Genomic DNA, 24,031 nt, shown 5'->3' with positions numbered 1-24,031 from the left:
AAACAGGTGCCAGCATCCAGCATGCCCACTGCATCACTGCTTTCTTGTCAGTCCTGGAGTTTGAGGGTAAGTCTTCTCTTGGATTCAAGGTCTACCCTTTTCGCATTTGGAAACAGCTCCAGGCTTTATTGGGGATCTGCCTTTTTGAAGGCTCTGCCCTTCCTGTTAAAGGCTTTGTCTTTTCTGTGAGTACTTGCCTGACACTTGGCCTGACTTTGAAACCAATCTGTTTCTACTGGAACTGTGCAAGCTTTTGGTCTGACCCCTTTTGGAACTGAGCTCTTCCTACTGGACTTGTGCTGTTCAGAATGGTTTTTCCCCTTTGCTCTAGAGAAAAACCCCTAAGAAATGGAATCGTGGTCATCTAAATGTCTTGTGGGCACCATGCCTGCACCACTTCAGGGATCCTGGCTGGTTTTATGTTAAAAAGCCATGATCCCTTCTTGTGTGCATTTCCAACTAAAGGACTGACTTTACCACAAATAATTTAGAACACCAATGGGCATTATGGGGAACTTTTGAATGCCTCAAACTTACTTTCCTAAACTGAACTGAACAGCCAGGAGTCTAAAATTGTCAAAACTGGGTGTTCCCATCGTGGCCCAGTGGAAATGAATCTAACAACCATGATGATGCAAGTTCGATTCCTGGCCTTGCTCAGTGGGCTAAGGATCCAGTGTTGCCATGAGCTGTGGTGTAGGTCACAGACGCTGCTTGGATCTGGCCTTGCTGTGGCTGTGGTGTAGACCAGCGGCTACAGCTCAGATTAGACCCCTAGCCTGGGAACCTCCATATGCCATGGGCGTGGCCCTAAAAATACAGAAAAAATAAAATTGTCAAAACTGAATGGGATGCTTATTTTGAGGCTTCCAAACCTTTATCAGGAATCTAAAACTGTCTCCCTGCAAAGTACACTTTTTAAATTAACTGAAGCAAACAACAACTGAAGGAAGATAAAATGGCTTCTGAGGCCTCTTTCCCCTCCCGCATCTCATGTCTCCCGACCCAGGACAGTCATCTGGTGCCCACCTCTAGGGCCGTCTTCTTCCTTCCCTTCTGCACTGCCTCCCACCTCCTCTGTACCCTCTGCATCCCCATTCTGATTCTTACACTAAACTTCCTTTTTTTCCCGAAACCTCTCCCTGCTCCTTCCTCCCCTGAACCTGTCAGAACGTGCCCCTTGAAAGGTAGGACCTCTAAGAAACCAAACAAAAGATTGTGTTCTGTGGACTAAAGCCAAATTGTGAGCCATAGTTAAAGAGTTTCCTAACATTACCAAGGACCCACACAGGTTTGCCAAAGAATTTAACACAGCTATCAAACTCACTAACGTGGTCTTTCAGCTTTATACCAGTTGGTTGCATCACATGCTTGTTGGTGAGGGTCAAGCCAAAGACTGGATGAAACTTATCTGATGGGAACATCCTAAAACGGATTTAGAAAAACAAACCTGGGAGTTTCCATTGTGGCTCAGTGGTTAAAGAACACAACTAGTATCCACGAGAATGTGGGTTCGATCCCTGGCCTCGCTCAGTGGGTTGAGGATCCGGCGTTGCCGTGAGCTGTGGTGTAGATCACTCAGATCCCGCGTGGCTGTAGCTGTGGTGTAAGCTGGCAGCGTCAGATCTGATTTGACCCCTAGCCTTGGAACTTCCATGTGCCTCAGATTCAGCCCTAAAAAGACAAAAAAAAAAAAAAAAGAATTGTTTTAATTAAAAAAAGAAAGAAAAACAAACTCCTATTTTTTTGGCAACATGCTAGAACACTCACCAGAGAACTCCATCTAGCAATTCCATTAGCTTTTCCTAAGCTTACTGATAGGAACAAAAATCAGTCTTGCACACACAACTGTGATGAACTTGTTCATAACTATTACAATCAACTGACGACTGTCTCAAAGAAAATCCTGATCTTTAGACGCTGAATCTGCTCAGGTAGCCTTTAATTCTATCTTTATTAATGGCTGAACCAGGATCTTTCTCTTTTAGGTAAAAGGACAAGGGTGGGATGGGAAACTATGTCCATTCCACATCCAGTTAATTTAGCAAATTGGCTCACTCGCTCCCCCACCCCACCCCCAGATGAGTCACCTAAAAGCAAGATCATGAAAAGTCTCAATTTTCTACTCTGGCAAATGAAGGCCCCTAAGTGAAACCAAAATCTCCTAGTTTCTTTTATTACTGCAAAAAGCCAGGATAGCAGAACAAAAAATTATCACAAGCTTAAACACTCCGGGCACCTTCAGCCCTTCCGCCAGCCTTTCCAGTGCCCCCCTAACTCCCAGTGATGGAGCTCCTGAGGGGGAACTACAGGCGCTCTTCCCCACTCTCCCTCTTTGCTGGGTCAGAGAAATCACTCTCCAGGTTGGGGGCGAATGTCTGTCCCTACTGACATCAGAGGCACCCTCCCTTGGGGCTCAGCCCCACCGCTCTAAAGCAGCACTCCCCTGCCTCCGAGTACAGAAACAGGCCCAAGAGAGGGGACCCCAACAAACCCCAGCAGGGTCATGTTTCTGAACCTATTTCGTTTTAGTCAGACTCTGAGAGATACCCATCTTCGTGTCCTTAGCCCCTCTGACCCTATCCGTTTATTAGGTCTAGGCATCCTTTATTAGTAAGACGCCAAAATGTCTTACTCCCCAAAGGGGAATGTAATTCTAGACCCAGACTGCTGCAATCAAAATACCCAACCAGGTAACATTCAGTGATGCTTTGACATCTTTATTTGCTCTGTCTCTGCTGGACTGGAGCTGACTCTGAAGACACTGATCATGTGTTGCTACAGAATCAGCCATCACCTTACTGCAAAATCTCCCACTGACACTGACAAAATCCACAGCGTATTTTCATCAAAGCGATCCCTTAAAACTTTTCCCTAGAATTAATCAATACCCTCTACGTAAAGAAGCCCTTCAGGAATTCCCGTCGTGGCGCAGTGGTTAATGAATCCGACTAGGAACCATGAGGTTGCGGGTTCGGTCCCTGCCCTTGCTCAGTGGGTTGATGATCCGGCGTTGCCATGAGCTGTGGTGTAGGTTGCAGACGCGGCTCGGATCCAGTGTTGCTGTGGCTCTGGTGTAGCCCAGTGGCTGCAGCTCCGATTCGACCCCTAGCCTGGGAACCTCCATATGCCGCGGGAGTGGCCCAAGAAATAGCAAAAAGACCAAAAAAAAAAAAAAAAAAAAAAGAAGCCCTTCAAAGCACAAAGTCCATGACAGAAGATTCCACTTCTATCCCACTCCTCTATCAGGGCCTCCTGATGCTTTGTGTTAACCCCTGTGACACTCCTATTTTACCCAAAAGAAAAATCCAAGGGCCAACAATAGAGGTTTGTCCAGGATGTGCAAGCAACATACAACATTGTCATCCCTTGACACTGTCTCGTCCCCAACCCTTACGCACAACTGACATTCCCCCCAGAAGGCATTTTTTTTCCCACTTTAACTGAATTATGCAGTGCCTTCTTTTGCATTGCAGTTGAAAAGATGAGTCCATATCTTTTTGCCTTTACCTGGGAAGGACTATAAATAATACACTTGGACAGTGATGCTGCAGGGTTTCGTGGAAAGGTCCTCTGACTTTCCACAAGTCTTAAAACTTGATTGGGATGAAATAAAAATTTTCTGCAGGCTCTATGCTGTTACAACATACAGCTGACCCTTGACTAACATGGCGGCTGGGGGCCCCAACTCCCCATGCAGTTGAAAAATCCTAGTATAACTTCATAGTCAGAACTTTGCATTCACATCCATGGATTCACCCAAGGATGACTGTAGTACACATTTACTTTTTATTTTATTTGTTAATTTTATTTTGTCTTTTTCTGTCTTTTCTTGGGCGACACCCATGGCATATGGAGGTTCCCAGCATAGGGGTCTAATCAGAGCTGTAGCTGCCATCCTATCCCACAGCCACAGCAACGCCAGCTCCAAGCCGCATCTGCAACCTACCTATAGCTCATGGCGACACCAGATCCTTAACCCACTGAGCAAAGCCAGGGATCGAACCCACAACCTCATGGTTCCTAGTCAGATTCGTTAACCACTGAGCCATGAGGGGAACTCCCATATTTATTTTTTAAAAGTCCATAAATGAGTGGACCCAGGTATTTCATACCCATGCTGTTCAAGGGTCAGCTATATAGTGATTTGTTTCTATGTGCTGTTTCTCAAGCCTAGTCACATGAAGACAGCATCTACCTATTAAAACTTTCAGCTTCAGGGACAAAGCCTCCAGAAAAAAAGTGTGCTTTGCCCAAACTCAAGTTCACATCTTGGCCACCTGATCTCACAACAAGGGCTACATTAGGACCTAGGCTGGCTTCGTGGCATCTTGACCTCCCAAAGTCTAAAACTCTGCACTAATCACGTGGCATTCCTGGGCTCGCTGGCTACTGTCAAAACTGGATTTCAAATTTATCTCTTGTGGCCCAGCCCCTACACGCATTATTTAAAAACAGCAGGAGTTCTGTGGCTCAGCAGGTAAAGGAGCCGGCGCTGTCACTGCGGTGGCGAGGGTCGCTGCTGTGGTGAGGGTTTGATCCCTGGCCTAGGAACTTCTACATGCCACAGGTACGGCAAAAAATTAAAAAATTAAATAAAAACAGCAAATGTGACCCCATTATTTGAGGAGATCAAGATGACATAGCTTTGAAACCTGAAAGAAACGCTCAATGAGACCATGTACCCCTGGACAGCCTCATCGTCAGCTCCCCCTTTCTTTCCCCTTTGTATGTGAGAAGGAAGGGAACAGCCTTGGAGTCTTCACCCCAAAACAAGGGGACTGTCACCAACCCAGAGGGTATTACCGCCAACAGCTATACCCATGGCACTGGAATACTCCCCTTGCCTCAGAGCCATGCCTGGCACTGCTCTTCTGGTGAAGGCCACCAAAGAAATAATCACCGCTTCTCCCGAACCCTCTCTGGCCCCTGTGCAGTGCAGCCGTCCTAAGTTCTCAGCACACCTACGAAATCCTTTTGCTAACTGCTCCTCCTATAATTCTTTCATGTCCTCAACCTTAATCCTGTTTATCTTCTCCCCTCTTCGCTGATGAAACCCCTCATGACTGTTTCACACTGCAAGACCACCATTTGAGTCTCTGTATTAATTTGCAGGAGACCCCTCTAACGGATGTAGGTTTTTCGTGGTTTACTAATAGTTCCCATTTAAAAGATGAACATGGTACGTATTGGGCTGCGTTTGCTACTGCAACTCCTCTTGAAGTCACCAAAGCAGCACCTTAACCTTCGGCTACATTGGCCCAACAGACTGAATTATCCACTCTCACACTGTAGCCACAGGCAAAACCACGAACACTTGTAGTGACAGCTGATAAGCACTCCTTACCACTGCCCGTGCCTTAAACCAGTGGCCCCCTGACAAGGCACTCCTGAACCAATCCTGGTGGGGAGATAACAAGGCCTCGAGAAGTAGCTACCTTGCTCGTCCCACCTATCCAAATACAACCCAGGTGAACTTGTTCACATGGCTCCTAGACACTCTGAATTGCCTGATGGACCAGTCAAGGTTTGTCAGATGGATTTCATACAGCTGACCCCGCCTCGTGGATATAAATCTATGTTTTCATCATGGTCTGTATGTTTTCGCACTGGACTGAAGGTTTCCCCTGGAGACAGAACACTGCTTCTATGGCTAAAATTTTGTTAGAAAAAGATTCTCTCTTCCTGGGGAACCTCCTCTCAAGCTTCTCAGTAAGGAAGAACCCATTTCCCAACTCAGGTGCTTCAACAAATCTGTGTCATCCTGCCAGCTTTGTAACACTTTAACTGGGCTCACCCAGGCTCAATCTGCAAGGTCAGCTCAAAGCGCTGACAGCACTATTAAGACTCAATTGGCAAAATGTGCAGAGATCTTCCAAATAACCTTGGCTGAAAGCATCGCCTTTGGTCCTTCGCAATCTCAGAGCCACCCCCTTTGCAACTCGTAATCAGACACAGGGCTCTGGCCTCTGCCTCTTCTGATCCACACCTGATACAAGGAGATACATGTCATTCTGTAAAGGCTTCATTTCTTCTATAATAAATGACCATGTTGTAACAAAGCAATCTTTTTGGGGTATGTCCCAGGCAGTCAAAGACCTTAAGCTGAACACCTTGCAACCTGCAGATTTCGTCTACTGAAAAAGACACCTCCATAAAGTCTCTCTTCAACGTGGCCAGAAAGGCCCATATTAGGTACCAACGGCTATGTGTGCCACAAAACTCCAGAGAACAGACTCTTGGATTCATGTGACACATCTCACGAAAGCACCAAACCCTAACTGGACCTGCATACCACGTGATGACTTAAAGGTGAAAATTTTCCAGAAATGAAGTAGATAACATCAGATGAAACAGCTTTCCCAAGATGCCCAGACAAGCCCCATTAGAAAGTTCAGGATTCACAGTCTGTCTCTTTCACCTGGACTATTAACTGATTCTGGATTCTTTCTCAAATTCATGGTCTTTAAATTTGCACCTACCTAGGCTCTATTATCACTTGGTCCCAAACAGTTCTTTGGAGATTAACAATAACAACGTCTTTGAAGTTTTGCTATTTTTGCAAAGAGTTCGTTAACTATTGCTTCATGTTTATTCCTACCCTGTCTTCCCAAAGAGCTTGTTTAACTCTCTCAGTTTTGAGTGAGCATTTGCTGTATTAACTATTCTAAGAGAGCTCTTGGATGGGAAATGCCAGAGAGCTCTCCCTCCCACCCCTCCTTGTTACTTGAATATGGCCTTGATAGGTTTCTTTTCTTTTCTTTTTTAGGGCCACACCTGCGGCGTATGGAAGTTTCCAGTCTAGGGGTCCAATAGGAGCTACAGCAGCCAGCCTATACCATAGCTACAGAAATGCGAGATCCAAGCCACGTCTTTGACCTACACCTCAGCTCACAGCAACTCGGGATCCTTAATCCACTGAGTGAGGCCAGGGATTGAACCCACATCCCACCACTACCAAGAAGCTGCTGATCCCACTGTGTCACAGGGAGAGCTCCAATATTTTTATTATTATTTGAAAGACAGCATCTAAATTTTAAACAATAATTTAAGTGGTGGAAGACAACATTAAAAAACAAAGGAAAAGAAACAGATGAACACTTTTTAAAGGTAGCTTATGAATCCTGACTTTATGTCATACGGCTAGGTCAGTTGACTGCATCAACTGCCAATGTTCCAAAACTTTTACGACAAAATGATTGTTCACAGCAATTCTACCATCTACTAACTTTGTTTCTTGATGATTCAAAAGTCCTGTGGTAAGAAAGGATGTCTTTATGAGTATAAAAACAGGATAACATTCCAAAATTTGGCTTATGAATTAGTTCAATCTTGTGCTCGCATGGATAAACCTGAAAATTTTTTAATGTTTTCATTTGGAATTTTCAAAGAATTCTTAATTCAGAAGCCACGAACACATAAAAAAGGAAGATACCCCTGCCCCCCAAATCCCGCGGGCTTTCAGAATACTGACTGCCAGGATATCAGCTGCATTTCAAAGATACAGACAGGGATGGAATTACGAGTCAAGCCACTTAGGAGAGTGAATGGAAAATACCTAACAGAGTGTTCTGTTCTGTACTGTAAGTGCTAAATCTAAAGAAGAAAAATTACTCCCCTACACTGTTATTACTCTAAGTAGATTCTATTTTCATTCTGCTCTAACTAAAACATTAGGGTCAGAACAGCTTCTGTAAAATTAAACTGGAATGCTCTGACTTTCAATGAGACATTACATTATTCTTCTGAGAAATCCTTAGAAATGACATCTCTATTATAGAAAAAAGGTGGGGAGGGGAAGGGGGACTGTTCTACTTTAGCTAGATCTGTCGCAAACCCAAGTGGAGATTTTTTTTCTTTTTTCATTTTTCACATGTGTAAAAGGAAGCTTCCTGCCTAATATGACTTGGGATATTGCTGCCTTCATTCAAGTTCATGACAAATAATGGGACCTAAGTGCTCAGGAAGTACCAGTCTCTTCCTGTTTGTTTTGCACAATACAGAGGTATGATGCTGGACAGTGCATGAAACGATAGCAGTCAACTCCCTTTGGGGTCTGAAAACAGAAACAACAAAAACCTCTGGGAGTTCCCGCTATACTGCAGCAGAAATTAATCCAACTGATATGCATGAGGATGCAGATTTGATCCCTGGCCTAGCTCAGTAGGTTAAGGATCCAGCGTTGCCCTGGGCTGTGGTATAGGTCACAGAGGCAGCTCGTATCCCACGTGGCTGGGGCTGTGATGTAGGCTGGCAGCTGTAGCTCCAACTCCACCCCTAACATGGGAACTTCTGTATGCTGTGGGTGCCACCCTAAGAAGCAAAATAAATAACTAAAAATAAAAACTTTGGTTGCTGTAGTCTGCGTCACAACTGCTGAGCAGGCTCAGAATGAGAAGCGAACTCAGAAAGTGCCAGACAGTCAGGAAGAGATAACTGAATGATTCTGGTTAAAGAACTGAGGTCATTTCAAGAGCGATGTGAGAGAGCAATAGCACACAACTGCTATGGGGAAGCCCGGAGTCTCTGAACACAGAGGCTCAACTTCAGAAAAGCTCCTGGAGAACTGTGATCGCATTGTGGTTATCTGGACACCTCCACATGGAAACAGCAATGATACGGTTTTAAGGCAGAAAAAGGGTTTCCAAAAGAGAAAGAGCATAGTCAATGCTCCTGCATGGTCACAAACTGTTTCTGACAAAGGTCTCTGGCATACTAGAAGCAGTCTGGCTTTCTTTTAGATGACCAAGTTAGGATACGGGGCCTAAACATGGTGAATAGTATTGTCAATGCATGAATTAATAACACATTTTAGAAATCACTTAGCCCAATTATCTCTAAACCATGTTCAAGATGAGATTTGAGAATGACAATATGTGAGGCACTGGGAACATCTGATTGGAAAATACTTTCTAATTTTTTCTTTATGGCCAAGTTACACAAGAATAGTATTTACTCACTGCTATGATGAAGCTGAATCTCAGCCACTGAAAACTCCTACAATTAGAAACAAATATGATTTATGAAGTCTTTCTAATAATAAACTGCTTGATGGGTTGATAAACCACCAACATTCAGTATCTTTAGATATATTTTTAAAACTCAAACATCACATCCCTGGAATGAATAAAGCAAAACTCAAAGCTGGTTTCCTCTCTAGTCTTGTTCTCCTCGTTTCTGAGTTAATAATATCCACATCACAGGCCAAGAAGCCAACGAAATGCCCCAGCTCTTGGACCATAGAAAGATTCAGTATCTCAGGTCCAAATGGCTATTCCAATTAATATCACCAAAACATACTAGAGGTTGGAAGTCACATGATTTTTTTTTTAAAATAGATAACACCTGGTCTCATCATTATAAAACTTCAAGCAAAAAAAGAGATTTTTAGGTCAGGATTGGAGAAAAACTTGCTAAATATTTACATTCCATACCTGTCCTCCCGTCCCCTTCCTGGTACATTTTCCTGGAATAAATAAATACCCATTTCATAGCAGCTTTTTAAAGGCTTCCTGTATTAGCAGACGAATGGTGAACTGAACCTTACTGATGGGTCTGACTTCCAAGATAAATCTGAATAGAAAGATGACCGTCTTCTAAGTGCTTCCTTCACATCCACGAAGTCAGTGAGACAGGGTTATATTTGCAAGAGGGTCTTTGTACCGCTTTGGTTGTGCTCCTAACATCCCAACGCACATACAGCTGTAGCTCCCTTTATTCTTCCTTTAGTGTGAGTGTGTGTAAATACATATCCTCAAATCAACTACATGGTTTTCTGACTGTTCTATATCCAAGAGATATCTTCTTGTATTTTGATATTCATTTAATTACGACATGCAATTTACAATGTTTGAACTACTACAGGACACAAAACACAGTTCTATCCGGTTCTCTACTACTTCTAGGGTAAGGACTGACTTCGGCCCTTGCAAGGGACAATGGCTGGATGCCTCAACTTCACAGACAACTTCACAGTGACTTCACTTAAAGCCCAAAAGCACGTTTCCAGTTAGTGTGTACTCAGAGAAATAGGCTTCCAGATAAAAATGTGCTTTTCCTCTTACTATCTACCCACAGAAGCATGCTGTTCCCATCGGGAGAAGCATGCTGTTTCTGTCGGGAGGGGAGAAGCAAGACCCCTCTCTAGGAAAGGTGTCTCTTTTTTCTTGCAAAACCTAAACCACTGTCCACCATCTGGATCCCCACCCCGACCCCTGTTCCCAGTACTCTGCACACCAGAAGCATCTGTTTCAGAGAGTATTTTTTTTTTTTTAGGTTGTTTTCCAACTATGGGCTCCATTCAAATTTCAGAGTAAACCTATACAGTCCTATGCAGACTCTGAACTTGTGAGCAGGAGTCAACGTTTGCTAAGTGTTCCGTTTTGCAACTCTATCAACAAGCATTTTACAAAGCACAACGGATGGAGGCGACTCATCCATATCTGGCACCCCTCCTAAAACCCCAAGGGCTTCCAGCAGCCTTGACAGAGAAAGTCAATTATTTCTCTCCCTGCTGTTAACCAGCTCTTGCCGACTGTTCATCTTACGTGTGATGATGACTAAAATTCGCCGAATGGCAAGCAGACGCTCCTTCAGTGAGGTCATGCCGAGGATGGCCAGCTGGGCCTTCCGTTCCAACGGCAACACCGCCAGGATCCACCAGGACCACGCAGGACCGCTGGGATTACTCTGCGAGAGAAGTGCAAAGAAAACACAAAATTAGCACCCAAGAGACAAGCCTGCTCCCCCAGCGCTGTCTTTGGTTTCACCCACAGACATGTGAGCAGGGGTTAAATGCCACTTTCTATCCCAGGTCTGCTTCACCATTCATCCTGCCCTGAAAACACAGGGTTTTACTATACCTCTGGGTTACACACAGGCAGGTGGGGAGTTCACAGAGGAAGAGTCTGCAAAGATAAGCAGCTTCCTCAGGGAAATTCTTTGTGAATTCAGTCACTCTTGTTCTCTCGAGGCTCTACTTCAGAGCACATGACCCGCAAGAAGAGGGGACCATGATTTTTACCTCTACTTTCCAATGTTGTGTGGCATTGGGTTTTTTTTGTTTGTTTTTTAAGCTTTAAACATACTATACAAGCCAAAATATTTATAAAGCCAATAATATCTGTACATTTTGGGTCCTATGAGAAGATAAATCTAATAATAAAGTCGATGTGGAGTTCCCGCTGTGGCTCAGCGGGTTAAGAACCCAACCAGTATTCATGAGGATGCAGGTTCGATCCCTGGCCCCACTCAGTGGGCTGAGGATCCCGCATTGCTGTGAGCTATGGTGCAGGGCACAGATGCAGCTCAGATCTCATGTTGCTGTGGCTGTGGTGCAGGCCAGTAGCGGCAGTTCTAATTTGACCCCTAGCCTGGGAACCTCCAAATGCCACTGGTGTGGCCTTGAGAAATTAAAAAAAAAAAACATTAATAACATCTACTCGACAAATGGACATATGTATCAAATATGCATATATATGAGTTGTTGAATACATATATAAAGAGTTATTATTAATTATATATACACGCCGTTGTTCTCAAGATTCCTGGGGCTGGAACCAAGACATCCAGGCCCTGGCATCCAGTATTATGGCCTCTTTTCCGTTCCCACTCCACAGGCCAGTAGAATCCAAACTGGGAACCAGGGAACGAGGGGGCTCTGGTGTCACCTCTGCTTGGGGAGCGATCAGAGCGTACGGGCATCCTACGTCACTGCGCACAAGGCACCAGAGCTTCCTCTCCAAGGGAGGAAGGTATAGGTCTTGGAAGAAATGACCTTCCACGAGACTCACCATCCCCGTTCCCTCCTCATCTCACAGAGCAGGGAGGAGCTGAGTAAAAGGCTTGATGGGGAGGCCAATCTCGTCATACAAGCAGGTCCTTCAAGCAGACAGCTTTCCTGGGCTACAGTCAGAGGGACATGTGACCACGGAGGATGGTCAGAGAGATGTAACGCTGCTGGCCTGGAGGGGAGGATGGAGGAAGGCAGGCCCAGGGTACGCCAGCAGCCAGCAAAGGTCAGGGAACAATTCTGCTTCAGAACGTCCAGAAGGGGATCCAGTGTTGCTGTGGCCTTGAGCACAGCCTCAGGAGACCTGGGTTGGACCTATGGCCTCTGGAACTGTATGACAATAGATGTCTGTTGTTTGAAGCTGCTGTGTTTGTGTGATGCATTACAATTAGAGATAAACGGGGGTGGGGGGGGTGCTTTTTTTTTTTTTTTTTTTTTAAAGCTGCACCTACAGCATATGGAGGTTTCCACTAGGGGTCAAATCCAAGATGCACTGGCCAGCCTATACCACAGCCACAGCAACATGGGAACTGAACCTTGTCTGTGACCTGCACCACAGCTCACAGCAATGCTGGATCCCCAACTCACTGAGCGAAGCCAAGGAATGAACCCACGCCTTCATGGTTACTAGTTGGGGTAATAACTCTCTGAGCCACAATGGGAACTCCCAGATAAACTGAGTTAATAAGCAAAAATTCTTAGAAAAAAACACCATAACCAAGTTACTCTAATCACTGTGCTTTCTGAATCCGGGCTACACAACAGGAGGAAGAGAGGTTATGATGGAGCGGAGGGTGGGGAAGGACTCAGGGGCAGTTTTCGCCTGAAAGCACTGTCCTGAGTTTGGAAAAGAAAGAACGCAAGCCTGGGGAGAAGATAGAAGCTCTCAAGAGAGAAAAGAATGTAAAAATGGATGGAAAAGCTACACATCTTACCCTAAACATCCTGAGACCTGGTCCTGCCCCTCCCAGGACAAGTGGGAGTGTGTATATAGGAAGAACCATATGCTTTCAGTCACCAGCCCAAACCACCCTGCCTGGCTCTAAAGGCAGGGCAGAGGTGGCCTCAGCACTCAGAAATGCTTCACAGACCTGAAGTCCGTTCACCACTTAAAGAACGAGCATCACTGAAAGCGCTCCTGGGAGCACCGGAGAAAGCCAATGATGCTGACAGGACCGACGGCTAGGAGAGCCTTTTTTTTTTTTTTTTTTTGGTCTTTCTGCCACTTCTTGGGCTGCTCCCACGGCATATGGAGGTTCCCAGGCTAGGGGCCCAATCGGAGCTGTAGCCGACAGCCTACGCCAGAGCCACAGCAACACGGGATCCGAGCCACATCTGCAACCACAGCTCATGGCAACACCGGATCCTTAACCCACTGAGCAAGGCCAGGGATTGAACCTGCAACCTCATGGTTTCTAGTCGGATTCGTTAACCACTGAAGTATGATAGGAACTCTGCTAGGAGAGCTTCTGACTGAACAAGCTTTAGGGAACTTCCTCTTCATTTATGCAACACCTGCTCATTAGGTACAAGGCAGCATTATGCACAAAACGTGGAGGTTCCTGCCAGTACAGTGAAATGACTGCCAGATCTTCCCATGTGGGTGAGAGAAGAACAAAGGCTGATAGCCCATCAGAATAAACTGATTTCTGATAGAAAAGAATTACCTTCACACCGTGTTCATCAGAAGGCAATTACTGCTCTGCTTCCAAAGGCACACACTACCCATTAGGTGCTTCCTGGGGCTACTGATCCATGAACTGGCTCAGAGGCGATCATGATGGAGTCAAAAGCACAGCAGGTATGCCCAAGTTCTCCATCAGCACCCTGGGTCTCAGCTCCATGAAGGGGAGGGGGATGGCATACCTGAGGCTCAGGCTCCCTGTCTGGCATTAACCCAAAATGGCTTAAAATTTGTTCTTTCATGTGATCCTGCAGTGAAGTAAACCAGGACACGGACTGGTGATACACAGAATCGTGGAGCGTGGAGAGTTCTTCGTGCCCTGGACCTTCCACCTGAATGAGGAAAAAGATGACCTTCTCAGCAATCCACCACCACACACACACATACCCCCCGACAGCGGCCACGGCCACATCCACTGGGTGGATTCCCGGCACTTGGATAATTTATAAGGTGGTGTTTGTTGTTGTTGTTGGCTGCACCTACAGCATGCAGAAGTTCCTGGGCCAGGGATCGGAGCCGTGCCACAACAGTGACAATGTGAAACCCTTAACCACAAGGCCACCAGGGAACTCATTAGTGTTCTATAAACTCGATAGATGCCCAACCCAGAAATCTGCACTTTCATTATGCCATGGAACTGAAGCTACCCTCCCTGCCTGTCCATCTGTAACGCCCAGATGTTTCTCTTGACATAACATAGGTCTGATGTTATTATAAATAATTTTCCATGGCGACACACAACCCTCTGAGATACGTCATAATTCACTCAATCCTTCAAGTGAGATAGATTTTAAAATAACACAAGTAACATAAGTATTTATGCAAAGGTGGTTTTCCGTGTGTGTGTGTGAGAGAGAAAGAGAGAGAAGGGGCTCTCAGTTCTTTAGGATAGAGTCCCTGAAGCAGAATTATCAAGTCAAAGAGTTGTAACCTTTTAAAACTGTATTCCATATCACCAAACTATATTCCAAAAGACATGCTACAGTGACAGCGCATGGCCTGAGCCTGATGCCCCCGGGAGGCCCTAAGCCCTTAGACAGACCACACACACACACACACACACACCCCGCCCCCTGCCTCAACCTGGTACCCATCTCACGGGCCAGCATGGCTCAGTTCTGCTGAGGACACCTGATGGGAAAAGCACTGGGCGGGGGACAAGGGGCCCAGGTTTGTTCTGGCTTCAGCATTGCTTCTTGTGTGGGAATGTTAGCCAGTTCTGTGGCCTCCTTAGGACAGAATTTTCTCATCTGTAAAATGGGACTAAACTATGAAGGTCCTTCCTAGTTATAAAATGACAGTCTTTGTGAAAATCAGGGTGAACAGATGACCAGAAACAGATGTCCTTTTCTGTCTGGAAAAAGGACAGAGCTGACCCCACGGGTGTGGATGTGACTGCTCACAGGTGTCACAAAAATGTATCTCTGTCCCCAAAGTGCCCTCCAGCGGTATATGAGAGAGCTGAAGATGCCCCATCCACATTTCCAAATGTGGACCAAAGAATTCAAAAGAGAGATCCAGTCATTCCAAGGGCTTCCTCCTTATAGTCATTTTTAATGCTTTTTGCAGCATGACTTACACACTGAGAAAGCACAGTTCTCAACTGTGGGCTCTAAGTGTCGTCAACCATACACTCTAGCACATCCACCATCCTGAACAGAACTGAGGACACTTCCATCTCCTAGAAGGACCCTCCACCCCCTTCCCATCCATCACAGCTCCACCCTGAAGCCGCTCTCTGACCCCATCGCCAAAGACTTGTTACGCCTATTCTCAGAAGGGCATAAGCAAAGCCGCACAGTGTGTATTTTTTGTGTGTCTGGCTTCTCCAGTTTAGGAGACCATGTCTAGAAGATGTATTCATGTTGTTGTGTGTGTCAGAAATTCACTCTTTTTTTACTGCCAGGCCGTTGCCTTGTATGAGTCACTACAATTTGTTTATTCACCTGCAGATAGGCAACAGAGCTGTTTCTTGTTTGGGGCAATTAATGACTAAAGACAATTAGGAAAAGATTTGAGAATCCTTTCAAAAATGTTGCCGATCCTTCAAAATACATCTTCTGATATCCCTATTAGACATGTAAAGACTTCTAAAGGGGTAAGAGAGCCAAGTCATTGATATGTAGCTTTAGGAGGTATTTTTAAGCACCAGCGTTTTACATTATTACATCCTGAACCAAAACCAGCATCTAGAACAGGGATGGACGGCCACTTGCAAGTCAAATCCCATATGCTGTGTTTGCCAACAGCACTTGACTGCAAACCAATCATGTTGCCTCATCTATGTCTTATCTGTGGCTGCATCTGTGCTACAGCAGAGCTGAGAAGCTGCAACAGAGGCCACGTGACCTGGAAAGTCACCATACTTACTGTGCAGCACTCACAGACAAGGCCTTCCAACCCCTGGGACAGAACATCAAAATGACAACTCACAAACCCATTTTGCAACGTGTGGCAGTCACAGTTTGCAGAAGGGGAGGGTTTCTCCACCAGCTCCAACTCAGGTAAAAATCCTGAGTTAGTAAGTAAATACAGAGTTCCCGTTGTGGCTCAGCAGAAACAAACATGACTAGTATCCATGAGCACGCAGGTTCGATCCCTGGCCTTGCTCAGCTGGTCAAAGATCCCAGCATTGCCAGTGAGCTGTAGTGTAGGTCGCAGACGCAGCTCGGATCTGGCATTGCTATGGCTATGATGTCAGCCGGCAGCTATAGTTTTGATTCAACCCCTAGCCTGGGAACTTCCATATGCCATAGGTGTGGCCCTAAAAAGACAAAAAAAAAAAAAAAAAGTCACTTACATACTGAATTAAAGAGGAAATCAGTAAGACTGCCAGTAATGACCTAGCCTGGCCTCCCCACAACACAGAGGGAAACGAGGTGAAGGACCTCTACCCCCACCAGTAAAACCAGCCTCACCTTTTCATCTTCAAGATACTCGATGTCTGCCGTGTTGTAGCCGTCTCTGTGGCGGTGGCTTAAAACTCGGAACCTGCTGATCCCAATGGCATCCACGACAGAACTTCCGTCAGGAAGAGTCCTGACACCCTTAATCTCCAGCATGCAGCCATACTCCGAGAGCCTGGCGGGACGGGACAGCCAGAAGAAACGACTGTGACTTTTTAAAATGCAGGAAGATGGAGTTCCTGTTGTGGCTCAGCTGTAACGAACCTGACTAGGATCCATGAGGACGTGAGTTGGATCCTGGCCTTGCTCAGTGAGTTAAGGATCCGGCCTTGCTGTGACCTGTGGTGTAGGTCACAGACGTGGCTCAGATGTGGCGCTGCTGTGGCTCCAATTTGACCAGCAGCTGTAGCTCTGGTCCTAGCCTGGGAACTTCCATGTGCTGTGGGTGTGGCCCTAAAAAGACCAAAAAAAAAAAAAAATTGAACAGAATACGATGGGATGGGATAGAATAGAATAGACCAGAACAGAAGGCAGGAGGTCCTTACTTCTCCCTAGGCGAAAGCCTGGGTCTCAAAGGAATCAAAAGCCAAACAAAATGAGCAGTGTCCCCACATCAGAGCAGCAAGGATCTCTTCTTCTCTGAAGGACACCAGCAGATGACTCCTCTCATTACACACAGGTGGGCATGGGGGGCAGAGGAAGGGCCTGCAGGGACATGGCACCCTTGCCCCAGTCGTTTACACCAACGAGGCGGGGATCCGGACCCAACACAGCCCTCAGCCCCTCACAGCCCTCACCCCTAGGCCCAGAGGGCGTCACTGGCGTCCAGAGAGCGTGCTGCCTTGGAAAGTCGGCTCCAACCACTGCCTTCATCTCCCGGCTCCCCATCCAGCCTCCAAACCCCACCGATCTGCTGACACCACCCCAGTGGAGTCACCCGTGACACTGTGCCCCTGCTCACCAGTTGCTGACCCAACACCCCTGCTCCTCCGCTTCGCCCTCCCTGACGGGTCCTGCCTCCCTCACCTGTCCCCACACGCAGGGACAGCCCCAGACACTGGTCTGGGCTACTCGTGTCATCACTGCAAAGCTCTCCCACCTGATCCCACCCCATCACGGTTCTGACGCCCGTGTCCTGAAGGTACTGGCCGTGCCTACAGTGTCTTGCATTACGCAGAAGAGTTTATCGCACGTACTCATCCAAGTACAAGCATGAACACGGAGGCTTGGAAGAACTCAACAACTGATCTAAGGCCACAGGAGGACCAAGGGCTGAGGTCAGAACCCAAGGCGCTCTGATTCTAAAAGGAACAACTTCACACACGCATACAGCTCTGAAGTCCAATGCCCCGGTGAGCCACCTGCACAGTCCTAACGCCGCTACTGGGATGGCCAAACACTCTCTTCCTGCTCACGTGAGGGTCCATCTCCTCAGCAGGGACATGCATGCAGGCCCTGAAGAGCCCTGTCGGGGGGAGGAGGCCTCGCTGCCCCCATGCTCGGGGCTCAGCCTTCCAGTGTCGGCTCCTCCCAAGTCTGTCTTGGCCGCAGAGCCTGCAGCTGCTGGGGCTTGAAGCTCTCGTGTTTCGCCACATGAGGCCATTAGAATCTGCCCCAAGAATCATCAGCATCCTCCCTCTCCCCCGTGCCTCCCCCGGGCTTGGCCACAGGTGAGCCAGGGCTCCTGTCTGCTCTCCCTGCAGGACCCGTCTTGCCTCTGTTACCCTGAGCAACCTGCACTTCGATGGGTTCAAGAAGCATATGCTCCGTACTTTATCTGGAGTAAATCTAGTCTGGGTGATCCATATCCTCAGTGGAAGTGGAATTTGCAGAACTTGTGTTGTCACTCTGCTTCTGCTATGATGACTCAAATTTTAACATATTCGTATTTATTCACCTCCTCCTCTAGGCTAGTGCTCTCGGAATCTTGTGTTAAGAAAAAATTCTTTTGGAGTTCCTTTTGTGGCTCAGCAGTTAATGAACTCAACTAGGATCCATAAGCACACAGGTTCGATCCCTGGTCTCCCTCAGTGGGTTAAGGATCCAATGTTGCTGTGAGCTGTGGTGCAGGTCACAGATGAGGCTCGGATCCCACATTGCTGTGGCTGTGGTGTAGGTCAGCAGCTGCAGCTCCAATTCGAACCCTACCCTGGGAACTTCCATATGCCGGGGGTGCAGCCCTAAAAAGACAAAAAGAAAGAAAAAAAATCCCTATTCCTAATTATAAAGACAGTCCCCAATATTTTCTCTCAAATCTTTTAGTACTTTGTTTTCACATCTCACAATGGGCACATACACGTGTGTACAGCACAAGGCAAAGAAGAAATTTCCTTTCCTGTTTAGACCACCCACCAACTGTCTGAGCACCTTTTATTGAGTGGTTTTGCCTTTTTTCACAAAATTATATATAAACTTGGGAGTCCATATATGAGTAGACTGCTTATCTCTACGGTCTGTTTCAAAGGTCTACTGACTTGGACTTTAAAGTTCATTGAAGGAATATTCTCCCATCTGGCTCAGCAGGTGTCCTCAAAACCATCATGGTCTTGGTCTGCTGCCTTAACATAGGGGTTCTAAAATCAGCTTGAGCAATCCCATAAAAAAGCCCCTCTTGGGGTGCAGACCAGAGTGACCTTTGACTTATAGACCAAACTGAAGCAAACGAACATCTCTAGGGGACACTGAATCTATGTACCCATGAACATGGTATTTCTGTCCATTGCTGAACATCTTTCCATACAGTGGTAGACTTTTCTCCATAAAGGCCCTACACATATCTTTACGATCTGTTCCTAGGTGTAGATGGTGGAAACTAGCCTAGAAGGTGGCCCCAAACATCCATTCTCCCCTCCCTCCTGGGTGTCTGGATGAACACTTCCCAGCCTCCTTTGCAGCAGCTGTGAGCAGCAGAGACCTGGGCCCCTTTGCTCTGGAATCCCCTACAAGCATCAGCTAGAACCTGGATGCAGTGACCTTATCAGGACCACTCAGTAACAACAAAGCCCTAGGGGATGAGGAGGCCAGGAGGTGGAAAGGACCTGGAGTTCCCAAAGCAGGCCTTGGAGGGGAGCTCCCTGCTGATTTGGACCGTCTTCCCCCAGATAGTAGATGCAAAACAGAGAGAAAAACCAAGTGCCATGGGTTTTCCTAAGACTGAAATTTTTCTGGCTGTGTAGACAAAGGTTTCATGGAAGATGAAACAATTTTTTAGATCTGAAAAGCTGGACCAGATTTGCTTGTATAATGTGGGAGGCTGAAGGGAAGGCAGAGGGAAGAATGGCGGCGTGAAAACACAACCCGTATTTGGAGAAATCCTTGGATGAAGGCAAATGATATGGCAGTGGACCAGCAGGTACAATGTCTGAAAGGACGGAGTAGAAGATGAGGCTAGGAAGAAGGCTGGGATCACATCCTGGACGGCCCCAGATTTATACTTTGTCTTAAGAGGAGCCACTAGAGATTTGCAACATCCTCCTCAATTGTTCATCAAGAAAAATAACAAATGATGCATTTAATCAGGACCCTTCCTTTGGAGGCTGGTGATTCTTACCCCGCGTGCTCAGCAGATAAACACATGCCGAACCGTTTGGTGCCAGTTTCCATGCATCTTCTGATCATAAGCCGATAGCGGGGCTCGAAAACGTGGAGGGGACAGGGGACGGTGGGGAAGGCCATGGCGCACACAAAGATGGGCACATCTCTGGTCAGACTGCAGTGTGAGAGAAACGGTAACTTAGACGCGGGAGCCATTAGCAACGGAAGGGAGAGCTGGTCGCTGTAAAACAGCTAAGGCTAGCCAACCTCAATTTGCTTATTTACAGAACAAAACCCTCTGGCCTGCTTCGGTCCTAAGCAGGAAAAGAAAGCCAGGGCCACAGAGCAGGAGGACATCCATCAGGTGACCCTGGTTTCATGCCAAGCCCTCTTATTTAATCTGATGAGAGAGAATATGCTGATGACCACTACAAAAGCATTCTGATGATCTTGAGGGCACTGTGCTAGGTGAAATAACTCCGACAGAGAACGACAAATGCCTTATGTCCTCATTTATGTGTGGAATCTATCAATAAACAAAACCAAGCTCAGAGATACAGATTGAGCTGCTAGAGGCAGGGGACAGGGGGTGAAATGGGTGACGGGATCCAAAGGTACAAACTTACAGTTATAGAATAAGTCAGTCCTGGGGATGTAATGGGCAGCACGGTGACTCCAGTTGACAAGACTTTGCTACATGTCTGAAAGTTGCTGAGAGTAGATCTTAAAAGTTCTCACCATAAGAAAAAAAAATTGGCAGTTCCCATTGTGGCTCAGCAGTTTAGGAACCCCATTAGTATCCATGAGGATACGTGTTCAATCCCTGGCCTCACTCAGTGGGTTAAGGATCCAGATCCAGTGTTGCAATGAGCTGTAGTAAGGTCAAAGATGTGGCTCGGATCCCACGTTGCTGTGGCTGTGGTGTAAGTCAGCAGGTGCAGCTCCCATTCGACCCCTAGCCTGGGAACTTCCATTTGCCACGGGTGTGGCCCTAAAAAGAGGAAAAAAAAAAAAAAGTAACTATACCTGGTGAGAAATGTTAACTGGATTTATTGTGCTAATCATTTCACAATATACACAAATATCAACTGATGTTGGACAGTTGAAGCTAATATAATGTTGAATATCAATTATATCAGAATAAAAACAAATTCTGATGAAAGCACAAGCCATAAAGTAGTCAAAGGTAATGAGTTCTAGATAAAAAGAGATGAATGATAAGAATCTCGATATGTCCTGAGTTCCCATTGTGGCTCAGCAGAAACGAATCTGACTAGTATCCATGAGGACACAGGTTCTGTCCCTGGCCTCGCTCAGTGGGTTAAGGATCTGGCATTGCTGTGAGCTATGGTGTAGGTCACAGACACGGCTCAGATCCTGCGTCACTGTGGCTGTGATGCAGGCCAGTGGCTACAGCTCCAATTCAACCTCTAAACTGGGAACCTCTATATGCCGTGGATGTGACCCTAAAAAAGAATTTCAATATGTTCACGTTATTACAACCTAAAACTTTAATCACATTAAAAGAGGAAAAACAACTATCAAGTTTGAGTCATAATCCAGTTTTCCCTTCCATTTCTACGTGCTGTGCCTTTTCAATTCTGAAAAATTCAATACTGCTTATTGAGATACAAAAAGCAACCTCATAATTTCGTCAAAACACACTTGTGAAATATTTCTTAAACCCTTTTTCAGTTAAATTTCCATAAACTCTTTGGGATCATTCCTTTTTTTCTTTTTTGAGGCTCATTTCTCTGCCAAAGGGGGAAACACCTGCAGCTGTGAGGCTAACAAGGACTTTCTTCTCTAACCTGAACTCAATACCAAGCACCTGAAGCACAACGACTTACTTTGACAGCTCCGTCATTTCCTCGTCGTAAATTCTCTTCCTGTCAGACAGTTCATCCGACAGATAGCGCAGTATTAATTCTTCGGCCAGAGTCGTTATATTAAAATTCCTGCTTGCCAACAACTGTGACAAAAGACAATGGTAAGTAATACTGAGGCAGATAATAACTCAGGTTGTCAGCATTAGGAGCACGGCTCCCCTATATATTCTTTAATATGGATATTGATTAACATTTGTGGCTTAAGGGCTCCAGGGAGGAACATCTCCACAGGCCTTGTTTTATTGTAGGATATGCACATTCTGCACAGGCTTTGTTTACTATAGGAAATGCGAATCTCTAGCCCACCTCTCAATAGATAAAAAAGGAATGAGAGGAATGGTGACTTAGGCTAAGCAAAGAAAAGGACAAAGAAACCAAAAACTTCCATTTCCACCCCTAAATCCCTATTGGAGAAGGACTGATATAGGTAATTGAGCAAGGCTAATGGGAGAAAACCACATCTTTCTGGACCCCACGCTGGTAACCACCCCCCATCTTTAAGGGATAAAAACCCCTACTGGACAGTAAAGAAGGGGGCTCTTCTCCCCGCTCCCAGCAGCCCTAGGAGCTGTTTGCTTTCCTTTAATAAAGACTTTGCCATTGTGGCACAGCAAACGAATCCAACTAGGAACCATGAGGTTGTAGGTTCTATCCCTGGCCTTGTTCAGGGGGTTAAGGATCAGGCATTGCTGTGAGCTGTGGTATAGGTCGCAGACGTGGCTTGGATCTGGAATTCCTGTGACTGCGGCGTAGGCCAGTGGCTACAGCTCCGATTAGACCCCTAGCCTGGGAACCTCCATATGCCGCAGGTGCAGCCCTAAAAGGACAAAAGACAAAAAAAAATTTTTTTTAAATAAATAAAAATAAAAAGACTTTGCTTGCTTGCTCCTGTATGTTCGCAAAGTTCATTCTTCAGCTGCCATGAAAAAGAACCCAGATTCCAGTATCAATACCATGTGGTAATTCATTCTCAAGGACAAAGTGTTCTCTTCTGGGTCAAGGGTCAACAAGGAGGTGGGGGTGGGGACTTGGGGGAGAAAAGGGAGGGGGTGAGAGCAGGGAAGTCAGCCCTGAGGGGAGGGGGGCACAGGAGGAGCGGTCTACCTGGCAGAGCAACTCCAATCTTGCTGGCAAGTGTCACAATGTCAGGGAGGGGACAGGGGTGAGCTGGGAGAGATTATTTTCCTATTTATGAAATAATCACCGTGTAGGCTTCAGTGACCAGAGAAGCCAAGCGGGAATGATGAATAATGATCTGAATCTCAGATTTAAGATTGTGGATTTAAACTAAAACCAATTTCCCAGTTTTGTGGGTGCTCTCTGGTTCTGCTGTGCTTCTTATACAAATACACACCAAAAGCCAAGAGTTGACTTTATTTGCATTGAGAAAAGGTGTGAGGGACCAAGGAATTAAAGCTGGATGTGTATAAATAAATGAGCCCAATATAATATAAAAATTAAATTTTAAAAAAAGTTGGATGTGAAGGGAAAGGAGGTGGAAACTGAATTTCAATAATGCTAGGATCAGCAGGCTGAAGGGTCACAGATGGCGGAAGAACTCTTACTGAGTGTGTGTGATAAAACTCTCTGCATTGACTTTATCTCAAGCATACAAATTTGCAAGTAACAGCTCTTTTTCACAGACATCCTAACATACCTATAAGTTAAGGTAGGCTTACTGCTCTATCCTATAGGTAGTGTCTACCCTGCACTCATAAAGAAGTCTGGGGTCTTTGAAATTAAGGAACCAATACAGAGCCACCATGGCACAGCTGGGACCCCAGACCTGGTAGATTTCAATGTCCTGCAGTTTTGGCAACCTGCTGCATTTCTGGGCGTGGCCTTGCTCTATGTAATAACACACGGGTGAGGCCTAGACACACTGCCATCTTTCCCTTTAGCTCATGTAAACAAGCTCCAAAGATCACTATGCCTGACTGAGAACTTGGAATTCAACCTCTGGAAACCACTGCACTTGAGAACCTCAGTAAGAGACGAACCAGCAGAAACAAGTGTTGCTTCATTCACAATACTACCTTATAACTGCTGTTATTAATGACTAAAGTGCTTTACAAACTGTTAGCTCATGCTTTCGTTTTATCGGAGAGCAATACAATGAAATTTGCCCGACTTGTCATTTTGTTACATAGATAATGGATAGCTCATGTTTACAGTAACACCTGTGAGGAAGTCCAAGCTCATGAAGTGATTTCTGCATTCAAGAAAG

At 46.0% G+C, this 24,031-nt stretch overlaps 1 protein-coding gene across 1 annotated transcript in view; it reads right to left on the bottom strand.

The window, feature by feature from the left end:
• Positions 1–9,805: 9,805 nt before the first annotated feature.
• LONRF2 (LON peptidase N-terminal domain and ring finger 2) overlaps positions 9,806–24,031 on the bottom strand; it is a 40,070-nt gene continuing 25,844 nt past the window's right edge. The window contains exons 8-12 of the mRNA XM_047781423.1: positions 21,766–21,887; positions 19,932–20,090; positions 16,394–16,556; positions 13,658–13,807; positions 9,806–10,689 (exon numbers count right to left, since the gene is read on the bottom strand). Of these exons, the coding sequence (XP_047637379.1) occupies positions 10,495–10,689; positions 13,658–13,807; positions 16,394–16,556; positions 19,932–20,090; positions 21,766–21,887 (789 nt within the window). The 3' untranslated portion in view covers positions 9,806–10,494. The remainder of the gene's footprint in view (positions 10,690–13,657; positions 13,808–16,393; positions 16,557–19,931; positions 20,091–21,765; positions 21,888–24,031) is intronic.

Source organism: Phacochoerus africanus, chromosome 5, assembly GCF_016906955.1.
Source record: "Phacochoerus africanus isolate WHEZ1 chromosome 5, ROS_Pafr_v1, whole genome shotgun sequence".
Classification (NCBI taxonomy): domain Eukaryota; kingdom Metazoa; phylum Chordata; class Mammalia; order Artiodactyla; family Suidae; genus Phacochoerus; species Phacochoerus africanus.
The sequence above is the reverse complement of the archived record's forward strand: the minus strand, read 5'-3'. Positions and strand labels throughout refer to the sequence as shown.